The sequence below is a fragment of the Thamnophis elegans genome, chromosome 13, assembly GCF_009769535.1.
Source record: "Thamnophis elegans isolate rThaEle1 chromosome 13, rThaEle1.pri, whole genome shotgun sequence".
In the NCBI taxonomy this organism is placed as follows: Eukaryota; Metazoa; Chordata; class Lepidosauria; order Squamata; family Colubridae; genus Thamnophis; species Thamnophis elegans.
This window is the reverse complement of record NC_045553.1, coordinates 21,653,285-21,666,934: the sequence shown is the minus strand read 5'-3', so window position 1 is coordinate 21,666,934 and position 13,650 is coordinate 21,653,285. Positions and strand designations below refer to the sequence as shown.

Sequence of the window (13,650 nt, the reverse complement as noted above, 5' to 3'; positions counted from 1 at the left end):
GTGGACCAACGTCATATTGAACCCTATGGATTAGGAGTGGGATGTCACTTACAGTAAGTTCATAAGCGAGTAAAGCAGGTGAGTGAATACTTTTGGCAATATAGTGTATCTTCGGACAGTGCTGGCTCTTTGGCTTTGAAATGGAGACGAGCACCGCCCTCTAGAGTTAGGAACGACTAGCATATATGTGCAAGGGGAACCTTTACCTTTACCTTATTCTTAAAAATGGAATGGGAAACAGATTGTACTGTTGAGGAAAATTAGGTACCTATCATAAATGGGGAAAAAAATATTGAAGTAGCCATTCCTTGGCAAAAAAAAAACCCTTGTACTATCCGAGCGCCTAAGTCACTCGGTCTTTGAAATTCCATCCTTTCCATCGTTCTCCAGCCCCAGTCGCTTTCATTTTCCCCAAACAAAGAGAGAAATCTTGTCCCGTCATCCCTAACCACCTGAGCACTAGGTTGGGGAAGCTGCAGTTTAACAAAGGAGTCAAGATGAACAACAGCAGATGTTCTATTTTATTCATGTTATAGATGTCCAGCTAACGGCTCCTTCCCTTTGGCTGGTTTTAAGTAGAAACCAACATTTCACGCCTATGATTTCACCTACTGGAGCCGGAGTAGAAGGGATAAGAAAGCTTTCCCTTCGGACATAACTTGCAAATCCACCTTCAGTGCAGTCTTGCCTTGGCTGGATCCATACCAAAGAAAACAAATCGGATCCCCTCTTAGTTAAATCCAGTGTTTTCCTTTTAGAGAGTTAAGTTCTCACCTAGGGAAGTGCAGTTCTCCGGAAAGGATGGAAACAACGACCACACGGTTCAAGCAATTGGTAGGATGTTTAGTTGCTTTTTCTGGGGGAATCTAGTGCTCCTGAACATCCAACCCTGGAGGTGAACAGGTTATTCAGCAAGACTCTGGACGCTGGTACTTCCAGAAGGCCATTTCTCCATCGTCGCTGCATGAAGCCAACAAGCCTGGCTCCTTGGGGCTCCAGGCAACGCAGTTCACATCCTGAGAATGCGCTCGGGCCACGTGGGCAGTCAAGGAGAAGGTGGGCTGATGAGCATCCGAGAGGGGGTCTTCTTCAAACACCCGGATGGCGTCGTCTCCGCAGGCGGTGGCTAAGGCACCTGTCAGGTGGCACCTGCCAGGAATTTGGAAAAGGAAACAATTCAGGATCAGGATTAGATGGTTCAGAACATACTGGGACGTATTCAAGAGCAGCTGATAATTTTAAAAACCCTTTTTTTTGATCCTGTAATCCCTTAATTCGGGGTGCTCGGGGTGACAATAGAATTGAGCATTTACTGGCTGGATGCCCTTTCTGATGCCTAGGTGGAGTTCATGGCAAATGGCGGTTGTTGGTTCTTTTGCGCCCTAGGAGAGAAACATCTGCCGCTACAGAGGATTAATCTCTCAACCTTCCACGTAGAAGGCTAGCGTCTTCACCACTAGGCCATAATGCCACTCAAACGGGGGAGCTTGGAGGTCTTCTAGTCCAACCCCCTCCTCAAGCAGGAAACCTTACGCAATTTGAGACAGGCGACTGACCTATCTCTTCTTAGAGGCCTCCGGTGACTCCCTTTCTTTCCCACGATCTCTGCTAGGAGGATGGACCGAATGCATGATTCATATTCACAGGGGGAAGGGTCAATTGATGTCATAATTGGCACAGATATCAGCTGGTCCTAGGACACTGTGGGGAGCATCTCCACTTACCATGCCACGTCGTAGATGGTCCGCGTGTGGAAACCAGAGAGGGTGCAAACACACTTCCAAATGGGATCGGTGCCGTTACAGGCCACGCCTGAAACACGCAAGAGAACTCCTTAAAGGTTGTTGCCTCTTGGCTCTTCTGCAGGAGCTTCAGGCCTCTTGGAAAAATAAATTTAAACTACAGAGGTCCAATCAAGGGTTTGGGAGCTGAGGAACAGTTGATGGAGCAGAAAATACGAGTGGGTGGGAGGGGGATTCGGTGTCCCTTAAGTGGTCCAGTTTTATGGGAACCAGGATTTTGCATTTGGCTCAGAACCTTAGGCTTCTGACCTAGGCTTCCCCCAAACCACGAAGCCAACTCCTTGTCCCGACAAAAAAACCCTTTTATTAATGTCTTGTGAATTCTGCTCATTCATATCCAGCAAAGTCTTTCAAGGGAGGATTTACAGTCACAGACCTTATCTGGCTTGGAAAGCTTCCAGGCTGATCTCTGCAAAACTTGGCAAGGAGTCTCAGAGAGTCACGAACCAATTAAGCGAACTAATCATTTCCTGCAAACTCCACTCCCCTTTCACTCCTCTTTTCTTTCCTCTGGGAGCGGCCATTCACTGTCCACCTGTGGCCTTACTCCCAAGTCGACCTCTGTTCTTTAGTGTTCCCTTTGTCTGGCAACTCTGCGCATGTGCACACTGGGAACAGGCTCCAGCTGTTTGTCTGCCTCACTGATGTCTGACTCCGAAGGCAGCTGATAACTGGAATATGGCCCTGACCCCCTCACTGCCTCCGACACAGAACCCTCATCCGAGCCTTCCCCAGACTCCAGTACTGGCCCATCTTCCTCCCCAACCTCCTCACTGTCCAAATCTGCTGCCAGTTACACTGGCTATTGGCAGGCCACAACACTCACATACAGGCAGTCTATACAAATAACCCTCAACTTAATGACCATATTTGAGCCCAAAATATCTATTGCTAAGTGAGACAGTGTTGTTAAGTGAATTTTGCCCCATTTTACGACCTTTCTTGCCACAATTGTTAAGTGAATCACTGCAGTTATTAAAACTAGTGATACCTGAGTACCACACTGGAGGTGCTTGATGGACAAATACAGAAGAACAGAATGACTTTGTTGTCACTTTGAATGTACACTAACCGGCGTACATTAAAGTGAAATTTCGTTGCACGCAACTCTCAGAGGGTTACCACTCCAATATACACTACATAACCATGACCGAACAAATAAACACAAAATTATGCATATTCCCACGTATATTATTAAATGACACAGAGAAACAGCACAGTCTAGTCCGGATATATACATGTACACAGTGGGAGAAACAAATCTTGCGAGATTACCAGACGGATGGCCTAGGGAACAAAGCTGTTGTAGAATCTGGAAGTCCTGCTAGAAATACTTCCATACTTCCTCCAGAGGGGGGGCAACAGAAACAGATTGTGAAGTGGGTGTATGGGGTCTGTGACAATGCTTTGAGCTTTAAGCACACAACACTAATGAGCAGCATCCCGAATCACTGGAAGCGAGCTTCCTATAATCTTCTCCATTGTCCTCACCACTCTCTGTAGGGACTTTCGATCTCACCTCCCCGCTGTGCATCATGCTCCCTTCCCTCCCATCTTTTCACCATAATTTTGTATTTTTATTGTAATGTTGTAAACCACCCAGGGACACACCTTGTGGCAAAGATGTAGCAAATACATTTAATAAATGAATGAAAACAAACAAACAGTTCCATCCTCTGGGATGTAACACAGGGCACCGTGCTGTAGCACTCACCTTGCTCATTGCCTGGCTTAAACTGGCGCCAAATGCGCACGGTTTTGTCATCACTACAGGAAGCCAGCCTTTCTCCACTCTGGTCAAAGGCCAAGCTCCACACCGTGGACTCATGGCCTTCCAAGGTGCTGAAGCACACCCAGTCGTCTTCCTCCTCCCGATACAGCTTGACGGTGTCATCGTAACTGGCAGATGCCAGCAGCTGGGAGGAGAAAAACCCCCAAGAGGGAGACCCAAATCAGCATCGGCATAAAGAACCAAAGACTCTCAGACTTAGAATAACTTTGTTGTCACTTTGAATGTACATTAATTGGTATGCATTAAAATGAAATTTTGTTGGCACATAGCTCTCAAAGGGTCATCATATACAATATACAACATACACACACACACACAAACACATATATGTCTCCCTTTATTTATCAGCACAAAGGCAACATACAATTTATATACATACATACATACATACATACATACATACATACACACACAATATATACACATAAAATATATATTCAAGATCAAGGGAGGTGCTAATACCACTCTATAAAGCCCTAGCAAGACCACACCTAGAATCCTGCATCCAGTTTTGGTCACCGCACTATCAAAAAGATGTTGAGACTCTAGAAAGAGTGCAGAGAAGAGCAACCAGGATGATGAGGGGACTGGAGGCTAAAACATATGAAGAACAGTTGCAGGAACTGGGCATGGGTAGTCTAGTGAAGAGAAGGACCAGGGGAGACATGAGAGCAGTCTTCCAATATTTGAGGGGCTGCCCCAGAGAGGACGGGGGCCAAGCTATTTTCCAAAGCATCCAAAGGCCAGACAAGGAACAATGGATGGAAACTGATCAAGAAGAGATTCAACCTGGAAATAAGGAGGAATTTTCTGACAGAACAATCAACCCATGGAACAGAAGTTGCCTTCAGAAGTGGTGGGGGATTCATCCCTGGAGGCTGGACTGCCATCTATCAGAAATCGTGAAGGGTCTCCTGTTTGGGTGGGGGATTGGACTAGATGACCTATAAGGTCCCTTCCAACTCTGTTAATTGGTTAATAACTACATAAACATGAGAAAATAAATAAATAAATACAAAATTATGCATATACCCACATATATGATACCGAGAAAAAACACAATCTAGTTTGGATGTGAGTTTACCAGGCGGATGGCTCAGGGAACAAAGCCGTTACAGAATCTACAAAGGAGACTTTCCACCTGAAATGCCCATTTCCAGAGAATCTCTGCATTTGTTTCACAAAAACAATCTTCTAGCAGTTGCAGCTATGCAGAAGGAGAGCCCCACCTCAAAGAAAAAAACCAGACTCACCTCTTGGTTAGGATGCCAGACAACATGCTTCACATCCTGTGTGTGAGAATTCAGGACGCTCATGCACTCGTATTCGTCCTCTTCATCCACTGTAACGGAGAAGGGGGGAATTTGATAAAAACCGAATAATACAAATCTCCACCGGTCAATTGCGAAAGGCAGCTTTATTCAAAACAGTTTACATCCAGTGATGCTACCTTTAACACTATTAAAATTCCACACATGTCAGGTCCTTGAGAAGGACTTGGTAGGTGGACCAAAATGCCAAGACCAGTCTGAACATCACGTGACAAAGCATAATATCATCACCGGCAATGACAAAATCCCCAATTGGTCAATTGTGAAAGGCAGCATTAGTCAAGAACAGCTTACATCCTGCCACATTATTTCTAACGCCATCAAACAACCACCTCTGCCAACCCCAGATCCCTGGGAAGGATCTGGGACTTGATAGGTGGACCAAAATACCAAACCTGGTCTGAACATCTGGCTCACTGTACGACAAACTGTTCAGAATAATTTGGTAGAGAATGTAAACGAAGTGAAAAAATGGAAATGCATCCACACCCTGCTAGCCACTCCATGAATTTCTTTTTTTTTAATTAAATTTTTTTAATTTTTAATTTAAAAAAAATATAACATACATGCTATAGAAAGTGTATCAGTTGGTTACAAATAGACTTTTGTGCATCTCTTCCACAGTCAACAAACATAATTCATGTTAACTTGAGCATTTTAACTCAAATATTCATACATATCACCATCATCATATATCCATTTTCATTTGACTATAATTATTATTTAATAATAATAATAATAATAATAATAATAATAATAATAATAATAACTCCGCCGTTGCCGGTCCCAAGCCCGGATGAGAAAGGAGGAGGGTTGGGGTCAGGTTGGCATCTGGTCCCGTAAAAAACCCCCCGCCAACCCATACAATATGGTGAAAAAAACAAATAAGAATTCCATACCGCATCGGTCATCGCGCGGGTAACAAGGGCCGCGGCGGATGTTGGGGTCCCTGGACATCCGTCGACAAGTGGGCTACAAGTGGACCAGCCAACAAAACGACAAAAATATAGTGCAGATGAAAACCGTGCCATAATGGCCTGTTACTACAACTCAGAGCCAGAAAAAAGAGGCTATTTAAAGCGAATGTATGAATTATGGAAACAACAATATCCAGATTCAAATGTTAGTGAACAACGACTAGCAGATCAAAGGCGATTTATTATACGGAATAAAGTGTTTAGTGAAGTTGAACATGAGGAAATTCAGGCAAAACCCAAAAAACAATATCACAAGCGGAAATAACTGATATTCAAGACACAACTAAAGACATTATAGTAGAACTCCCAGAAGAAGCTCTCGGGGAGGAAATAACATCACCACCACTAGAACCAGTTATCACTGAACCAACTGATGAACTAACTCAAAAACAAAAAGAATTGAAGGATAAGATCATGGAGCATTTTCTGCTTAATGAGGAAAGGCAACGTTTACCATCACTAAAAACTGTGCCTAAGAAAATTTTGGCCCCTATCATGAAAATGGTTAATGCAGTGTTTTCAACAATTGAACCGGGATCCATCTTGGAAACAAACCAGTTAATGTACAGCGCAGCTGTAATAGTCACTAATGAACTAGGCATTAAAATTAAAGTACCTAGTCACACAACAGAAAAAGCATCAAAGCCAAAGTGGAAAATCCGTTTAGAACAAAAAATCAAAAAATTAAGGGCAGATGCTAGTAACTTAAAGAACATGCATGAGCAACGGCTTAAAAACAACAAAATCATAGATCGGCTAATCAGACGATATAGATTGGATACAAGAAACATCAATGAAGCTGTAGAGATTGTAAAACAGCAGATAACAGCAACAGCTAGAAAAATTGAAAGATATGAGGCACGAATCATCCAATATAAACAAAATCAGCAATTTCGATCAGACCAACGGCGTTTTTATCAAAGTCTTAATGTAAATGGTGACACCAAAAGTGAAAAACCAGAAAAACAGGCCACAGTTGAATTCTGTGAATTCAAGAATTGTGGGAAAATGCAAAGGACTACAACAAGGAAGCAAAGTGGATACATGACTTTGAGAAAAGCATTGGCAACAAGCAAATGCAAGTATTAGAAATAACAACTGAGATGGTCAAAAATCGAGTTAAAAAGGTAAAGAATTGGACATCACCTGGAAAGGACCAATTACATGGTTTCTGGCTCAAATATCTGACCAGTTTACATGCAATATTGGCCAGGCAACTGAATGAAATTTTACAAAAGGGCCAAATTGATGAATGGTTGACAACTGGAAAAACATACTTGATTCAGAAAGATGCAGCTAAAGGAACAACACCTGAAAACTACAGACCAATAACATGCTTGCCAACAACCTTCAAATTACTCACAGGCATTATTGCAGATAACATGATGGATTATTTGGAAACAAACAACATCTTGCCAGTAGAGCAAAAAGGCAACAAAAGAAGGAGCAGGGGCACCAAAGATCAGCTTCTAATTGATAAAATGATATTAGAAAATTGTAAGAACAGAAAAACGAACTTGAATATGGTCTGGATTGATTACAAAAAGGCATTTGACTCACTGCCACATAGTTGGATCATAAAATGCTTAGAAACAACTGGTATTAGCAAAAATATTACATCCTTTACTGAAAAGGCGATGAAACAATGGAGAACTGAGTTGGCAGTAGGGAATGAGATCTACGGAATAGTTAATATCAAGCGAGGAATTTTCCAGGGTGATTCACTTTCACCTCTTCTCTTCATCATCGCAATGATCCCACTATCAGTAATCTTAAAAAAAATGAAATTAGGCTACCAAACAGCCAAAGAAGCTGAAAAAATTTCACATTTACTATATATGGATGATTTGAAACTCTATGGAAAGTCAGAAATAGAAATCCAATCATTGACAAACACAGTCCGAGTATTCAGCACCGATATTTCAATGCAGTTTGGCATGGAAAAATGCGCCACTGTATCCATAAAAAGGGGCAAAATCACTGCATCTGAGGGAATTGAAATGCCCAATGGCCAATTAATTAAATGCAAAGAAAATGAAGCCTACAAATACTTAGGCATTCTGCAGTTGGATAACATCAAGCATGGAGAAGTAAAAACTATTGTCAGGCGAGAGTACACCAACAGAGTTAGGAAAATTTTGAAATCTAAATTGAATGGTGGAAATACAATCAAGGCCATAAATACCTGGGCAATACCAGTTATAAGATACACAGCTGGTATAGTTAACTGGACACAAGCTGATTTGGACCTTTTGGACCGAAAAACCAGGAAACTAATGACAATGCACTACAGTTTACATCCACGTGGTGATACTGATAGACTGTACCTGCCCCGAAAATCAGGTGGCAGAGGATTATTACAAGTGAAGCAAACAGTTGAAGAAGAAAAACATGCACTGGCTGATTATTTAAAAGAAAGTCAAGAATATCTATTAATCGAAGTAAAGAACAAAAATCTACTGAAGGCCCAACAGACGAAACAAGAATACAGAAAAGATGTGATAAAATCAAGAATGGAGAGTTGGCAGAACAAAGCACTGCATGGCCAATTTCTGGAAAAAATAAAAGATAAAGTGGACAGTGAACAAACTTGGTTATGGCTAACAACAGGTACATTAAAGAAAGAAACAGAGTCACTAATCCTGGCTGTGCAAGAACAAGCTATCCGCACAAATGCCATTAAGGCCAAAATCGAAAAATCCTCTGATGATGCCAAATGCAGACTTTGCAAAGAAGCTGATGAAACTGTTGATCACATACTCAGCTGCTGTAAAAAAATTGCGCAGACTGATTATAAATTGCGGCACAATTCAGTAGCACAAATGATCCATTGGAATTTGTGCAAAAATTATAATATTAAAACAGCAACAAACTGGTGGGAACATCAGCCTGAAAAAGTCACCGAAAATCAGATGGTGAAGATCTTGTGGGATTTCCGTATACAAACCGACAAAATACTGGCGCATAATACACCAGACATCACACTGGTTGAGAAAAATAAGGTCACAATCATAGACATCGCAATACCAGGTGATAGCAGGGTCGCCGAGAAGGAACATGAAAAAATCGCAAGATACCAGGACTTAAAAATCGAAATTCAACGACTATGGCACAAACCAGCAGTGGTAATTCCAGTGGTAATTGGCACACTGGGTGCTATTCCAAAAGCACTGGAATTACATTTAAAACAGTTAAAAATTGACAAAATCACCATCAGTCAAATGCAAAAAGCCGCACTGCTTGGATCTGCACGCATATTACGAAAATACGTTACGACGTCCTAGGCCCCTGGGTGGGGCCCGACTAGTAACCAATGCCAAATCCGGCGAAACAACTGGCCGCTGTGATACAATTGTACAATAATAATAATAATTTTTGTTTCTTAAACAATACATGCCCACACCAGTGGGAAAAGAAAAAATCAAAAGATAAACCAAAAAAAAAAGGAACCACTCCATGGATTTCTTAATAGACAAACTCAACATATGTAGAAGTTCCATTTTCCCTATTACAGAAAGACAGAACTGTAGGTCACCTTCCCTTGCTTTCGGGCAGCTTCCCTAATTTTATTATTTTAAAAAGGTTTTAAAATCTGTCAGCCTGATTGACACGAATCCCTTCGACATTCTTCAGAAAGCAGTCCTTCCCTTCTGTACACCCAGAGAGCAAAATCAGAAGCCGTGTTCTGTGGGGCTGTGATGGCAGAAGCTCATTCCTTCACTTTTGGGGTCAAATGGGGGGGTGGGGTTGTGATTAGCTATGCTGTTAAGGTAATGATTGAATAGCTGACCAGCTGCTTTAAGGCTGTAAACCAAGATAATGCAATGAGTCAGCAGGGTTACTGCCACTTTAAGAAGCTGTCTATATGAGAGGCCCTGTGAGGGCGGTTTCTCTCTCCGTGTGTGCTTCCGTATTATAGTTGAAGATTGATTACCTGATTTTGCCTAGTACATGTATGTGTGTATATATGTCTGTGTGTATGTATGTATGTATGTATATGTATATGTATGTATATGTATATGTATATGTAAACCTCTGGATACTGTACTTTGCTCCTGGGTTGTCTCAAAATAGCAGTCATGCTTTGCACATTCTGACACATGCTTATCCTGGCAGCCACTTTGTGAGAGCATCATAACAGGTTCTGAAAATTTCAAAGCCCCCCTCTGCCAATCCTCCCTTTTCCCCCCTATCACCGAAGGATTGTCTGCCTCCCACGATTCTCCAAGTTCTCGCTCACCTTCCCAAACCCAGACACTTTTGTCTCGGCTGCAGGTAGCCAGGAGGCTGCCAGACGGGGCCCAGGCTACGGACTTCACCTCATTCTCATGGCCCTCCAGAGTCGCTGCACACTGGGTGGAGAGAGAGAGGAGACATTTATTTACGGGAAGGGCAACTGACAATCTGAGACCCCAAGGAGAAATGTTCCATGGCAGGGCAGTGGGGGAGATGACCAGGAGGAGCTTGAGGGTGGAGTCAAACGCACAATCAGTTTGGAATCACCACGCTCCCACAAATGGCCTAACTCCAGCCCCTTGTGAATTCCACTGATTCATATCTGGCACCAATTTGCCTTGACTGTTAATATCCACAACTGAGCTCAAAATTTTGGATGCTAAGTGAGTTTTGCCCCATTTTAATGGCTTTCTTGGCCCAATTGTTAAGAGGATCACTCCAGGGGTTAAATGATATGAATCTGGCTTCCCTGTGGTGTGTCAGGTCACAAAAGGCTTAGAAAAATTGTCTTTAAGTATGTTTAAAGCGACAATATTTTTTTTCTCCATTGAGATTCTCACTGCTCCATTTTTTTAACTGTCTTCCAATTTTGCACCCCTGTAAGTTACACAAGATTTCAATCACTCAGGTCTGAATTGTGCACTATAAATCGTGCCCAGTAAATATTTGTTATTGTGAGTTGTAACATTTTCAAATAGTCATATTATGTGTACTTTCCCCCTTTTATCTTCACAATTCTCTTGCTGCACTTGGTTCTCGTTTTGAGAATATTGGAACCAAATGGCTCTACAAGAGCAGCACATAACGAAGGCTTCAAGATGCCTTAATCCTCCCCCCCCCCCCGGTTAATTATCAAATCTTGCAATTTCAACATATTATCTTTCCATGGAGCGAATCTGAATTGGAACCCACAAAGGATGCTGTACCTCGAAATCGGCCTGGTTCTTCTTCCAGATGCAGGTGGTTGCATCAAAGCTGGCTGAAGCCAAGTAGTTCCCACAGGGGGACCAGGCCACTTTGCGGATGGTCCTTTGGTGCCCTTCACCCAGAATGGACTTGCACACCCAGCCATCACCTGACAAGAGAGAAAGCTCCTGGCAATGTGGTTGGCAATATCCCTGCCTGAGCTTGGAACCCCAAGATCTAAGCATATTAATCAAGTATCTATGGTAGCGTTCCTTTTTCTTAGCACTGAGGACTTGGGTCTCTGCTGACTGCAAAATTAGCTGTGGCTGCATTGATGGAGGTTCTGCTGTGGCCCGCAAGTGGTAGCAGACTCAGATAGTGAGGCGGTTGTGGAGGAAGATGGGCCAGTCTTGGAGTCTGGGGAGGGCTCTGATGAGGGCTCTGTGTCGGAGGCAGAGAGGGGGCCAGGGCCATGTGCCAGTTATCAGCTGCCTTCAGAGTCAGACATCAGTGAGGCAGACGAACAGCTGAAGCCTGTTCCCAATGTGCGCATGCACAGAGTTGCTGGAAGAAGGAAACAGCTAAGGGACAGGGGACAACTTGGGAGTAAAGACACAGGTGGACGATGAATGGCCTCTCCCAGAGGAAATAAAAGAGGAGAAAAAGGGGAGGGGAGTTTGCAGGAGACAATTAGTTCAATTCATTAGGGTGAAGATCTATTCCTGACTTCTTGCCAAGGAATTGCTACAGCGTGGCGTTTGGAAGATATCGGCCTGGCAGTTCTCCAAGCCTGATAAAGACCTGTGGTTGTGAAATCTCATGAAAGACTGTTGGCCGGGACTTTGCTGGAGAGGAATTCCCTTTAACCTAAATAAAAGTGGCTTTATTGGGATGGGGAGTCGGCTTCATGGTCTTGGGAAGCCTAGGTCAGAACAGGTTCAGGGCATTAGGGCTGTTCGAGATAAGATTTGGAAATACCCATTAAACCAACTAAAACAGTCCTCAGTTTGGGAGGCAGAGAGCATGGTAAGCTACAAGGAAGTGGGAGGGAAACAGTGGCCTGTACATATCTATGGAGTTCTCCAGGTCCCAAAGGTGCTTTTTTTCAAGAGGCAATTGGATTTTCGGGTTTTTCTTTGAAGATATTTCGCTTCTCATCCAAGAAGTTTCTCCGTTCTTGAAAATGTAAACCCCAAGCTGACCACCTGAGCCTACCTTCTTTTCCCCAGATGCGGATGCTACGGTCTCCACCACAGGAAGCCAGTAGTGTCCCTTTGGGATTCCAGGCCAGGAACCAACAACAGGAATCTGGGTGTGCCTGGATGCGGGACAGGAGAGTCAAGGAGTCCTTCATCGGAACACCAAGTGGTCACCACAGACGGAAGCTAAAACTCTGCAAATAGAAATGAGTTTTATTTCAGCGGGAAGGTTTCATTTAAGGGCACGTGATGAAAATTGGAGTGCTTGGCCATTGGCCTGTGATTTTCAGCCCTGGAATAGATTACTACAATTGCACCGTACATGGGACTGTCCTTAAAATGCCAGTTGGAAGTTGCCATTGCTTCAAAACTACATCACAGTTAGTCCTTGACTTACAGCTGTTCATTTAGTGAACCATTCGAAGATACAACAGCAGTGGGGGAAAAGTGACCATTTTTCACCCTTATACAATTGCAGCAGCCGCCCTCCCCCCATAGGTTACATGATCAGAATTGGGATGCTTAGCAACTGGCTTGGTTTTTCAAAGGTCGCAGCGTTCCCCTTTTGTGACCTTCTGTTAAGCCAAGGCAATGGGGAAGCCGGATTCACTTAACAACCAGGTTACTAACTTAGCTTATCTTTATTTTTTGGCATTTTTGTTTCTTTTATTATATAAAATGCAAAGGAAACAAAAGATAGGTAATTAACAGAAGGAAAAGGAGCAGCAAAGTGTATGTGTGTGTGTGTGTGTGTGTGTGTGTGTGAGAGAGAGAGAGAGAGAGAGAGAGGATTTTTAAGCACTGCAGTGATTCATTCAACAGCTGTGGCGAGAAAGATCGTCCAATGGGGGCAAAATTCACTTTACAACAGTCTCGCTTAGCAACAGGAAATCTAGCTCCGTTGTGGTCATAAGTCGAGGACCCCTGTCATTTCCCACCCAAGGACTTACAGGACAGCGATCTGCAAGAGTCCATTTAGCGACCGTTCTAGATTAACAACCGCCTCGCTTAGCAACGAAAAGTTTGGGCTCCTTTGTGGTCGTAAGTCGAGGACACCCTGGCATTGTCCCCCCCCCCCAACCTCAGGAAAAGAACACAGAGACTGGCAGAGCCCCGTTTTTCGCTCCCGCGGGGAGTGGCTGCCTCAGCACCCACCTGAGACTCAGCCCAATGCGGCCCCTGGCTGGGAAGGATGGGCTGTGTCGTACAGCAGGCAGGGGCCACCCGCCGTTCCTTATTGATCAGGCTTGAGCAGCGCCGGAAGCCCCTCACCGGAAGTCTCCTTGCTGCAAAGGCCGCTGGGACCTGTAGTCTTTTTCCCCTCCCCCGCCCCTTGTTTCCTGTCAGCACCGCCGAGGAAGGACTTCCAAGATTGGGGGGGGGGGTGTTCCTCGGGTCCCCAAGGCC

The 13,650-nt window shown here is 43.7% G+C and overlaps 1 protein-coding gene across 1 annotated transcript; it reads right to left on the bottom strand.

Moving 5' to 3' along the window:
* Positions 1 to 500: 500 nt before the first annotated feature.
* Positions 501 to 13,530, bottom strand: CIAO1 (cytosolic iron-sulfur assembly component 1). Its single transcript, XM_032229922.1, has 8 exons — positions 13,399 to 13,530; positions 12,260 to 12,437; positions 11,065 to 11,213; positions 10,143 to 10,254; positions 4,848 to 4,936; positions 3,517 to 3,718; positions 1,725 to 1,812; positions 501 to 1,149 (listed from the first exon to the last, which is right to left on the bottom strand). The coding sequence occupies exons 2-8, from the start codon at positions 12,396 to 12,398 to the stop codon at positions 909 to 911; spliced, it is 1,020 nt and encodes a 339-aa protein (XP_032085813.1). The 5' UTR covers positions 12,399 to 12,437; positions 13,399 to 13,530; the 3' UTR covers positions 501 to 908.
* Positions 13,531 to 13,650: the final 120 nt, after the last annotated feature.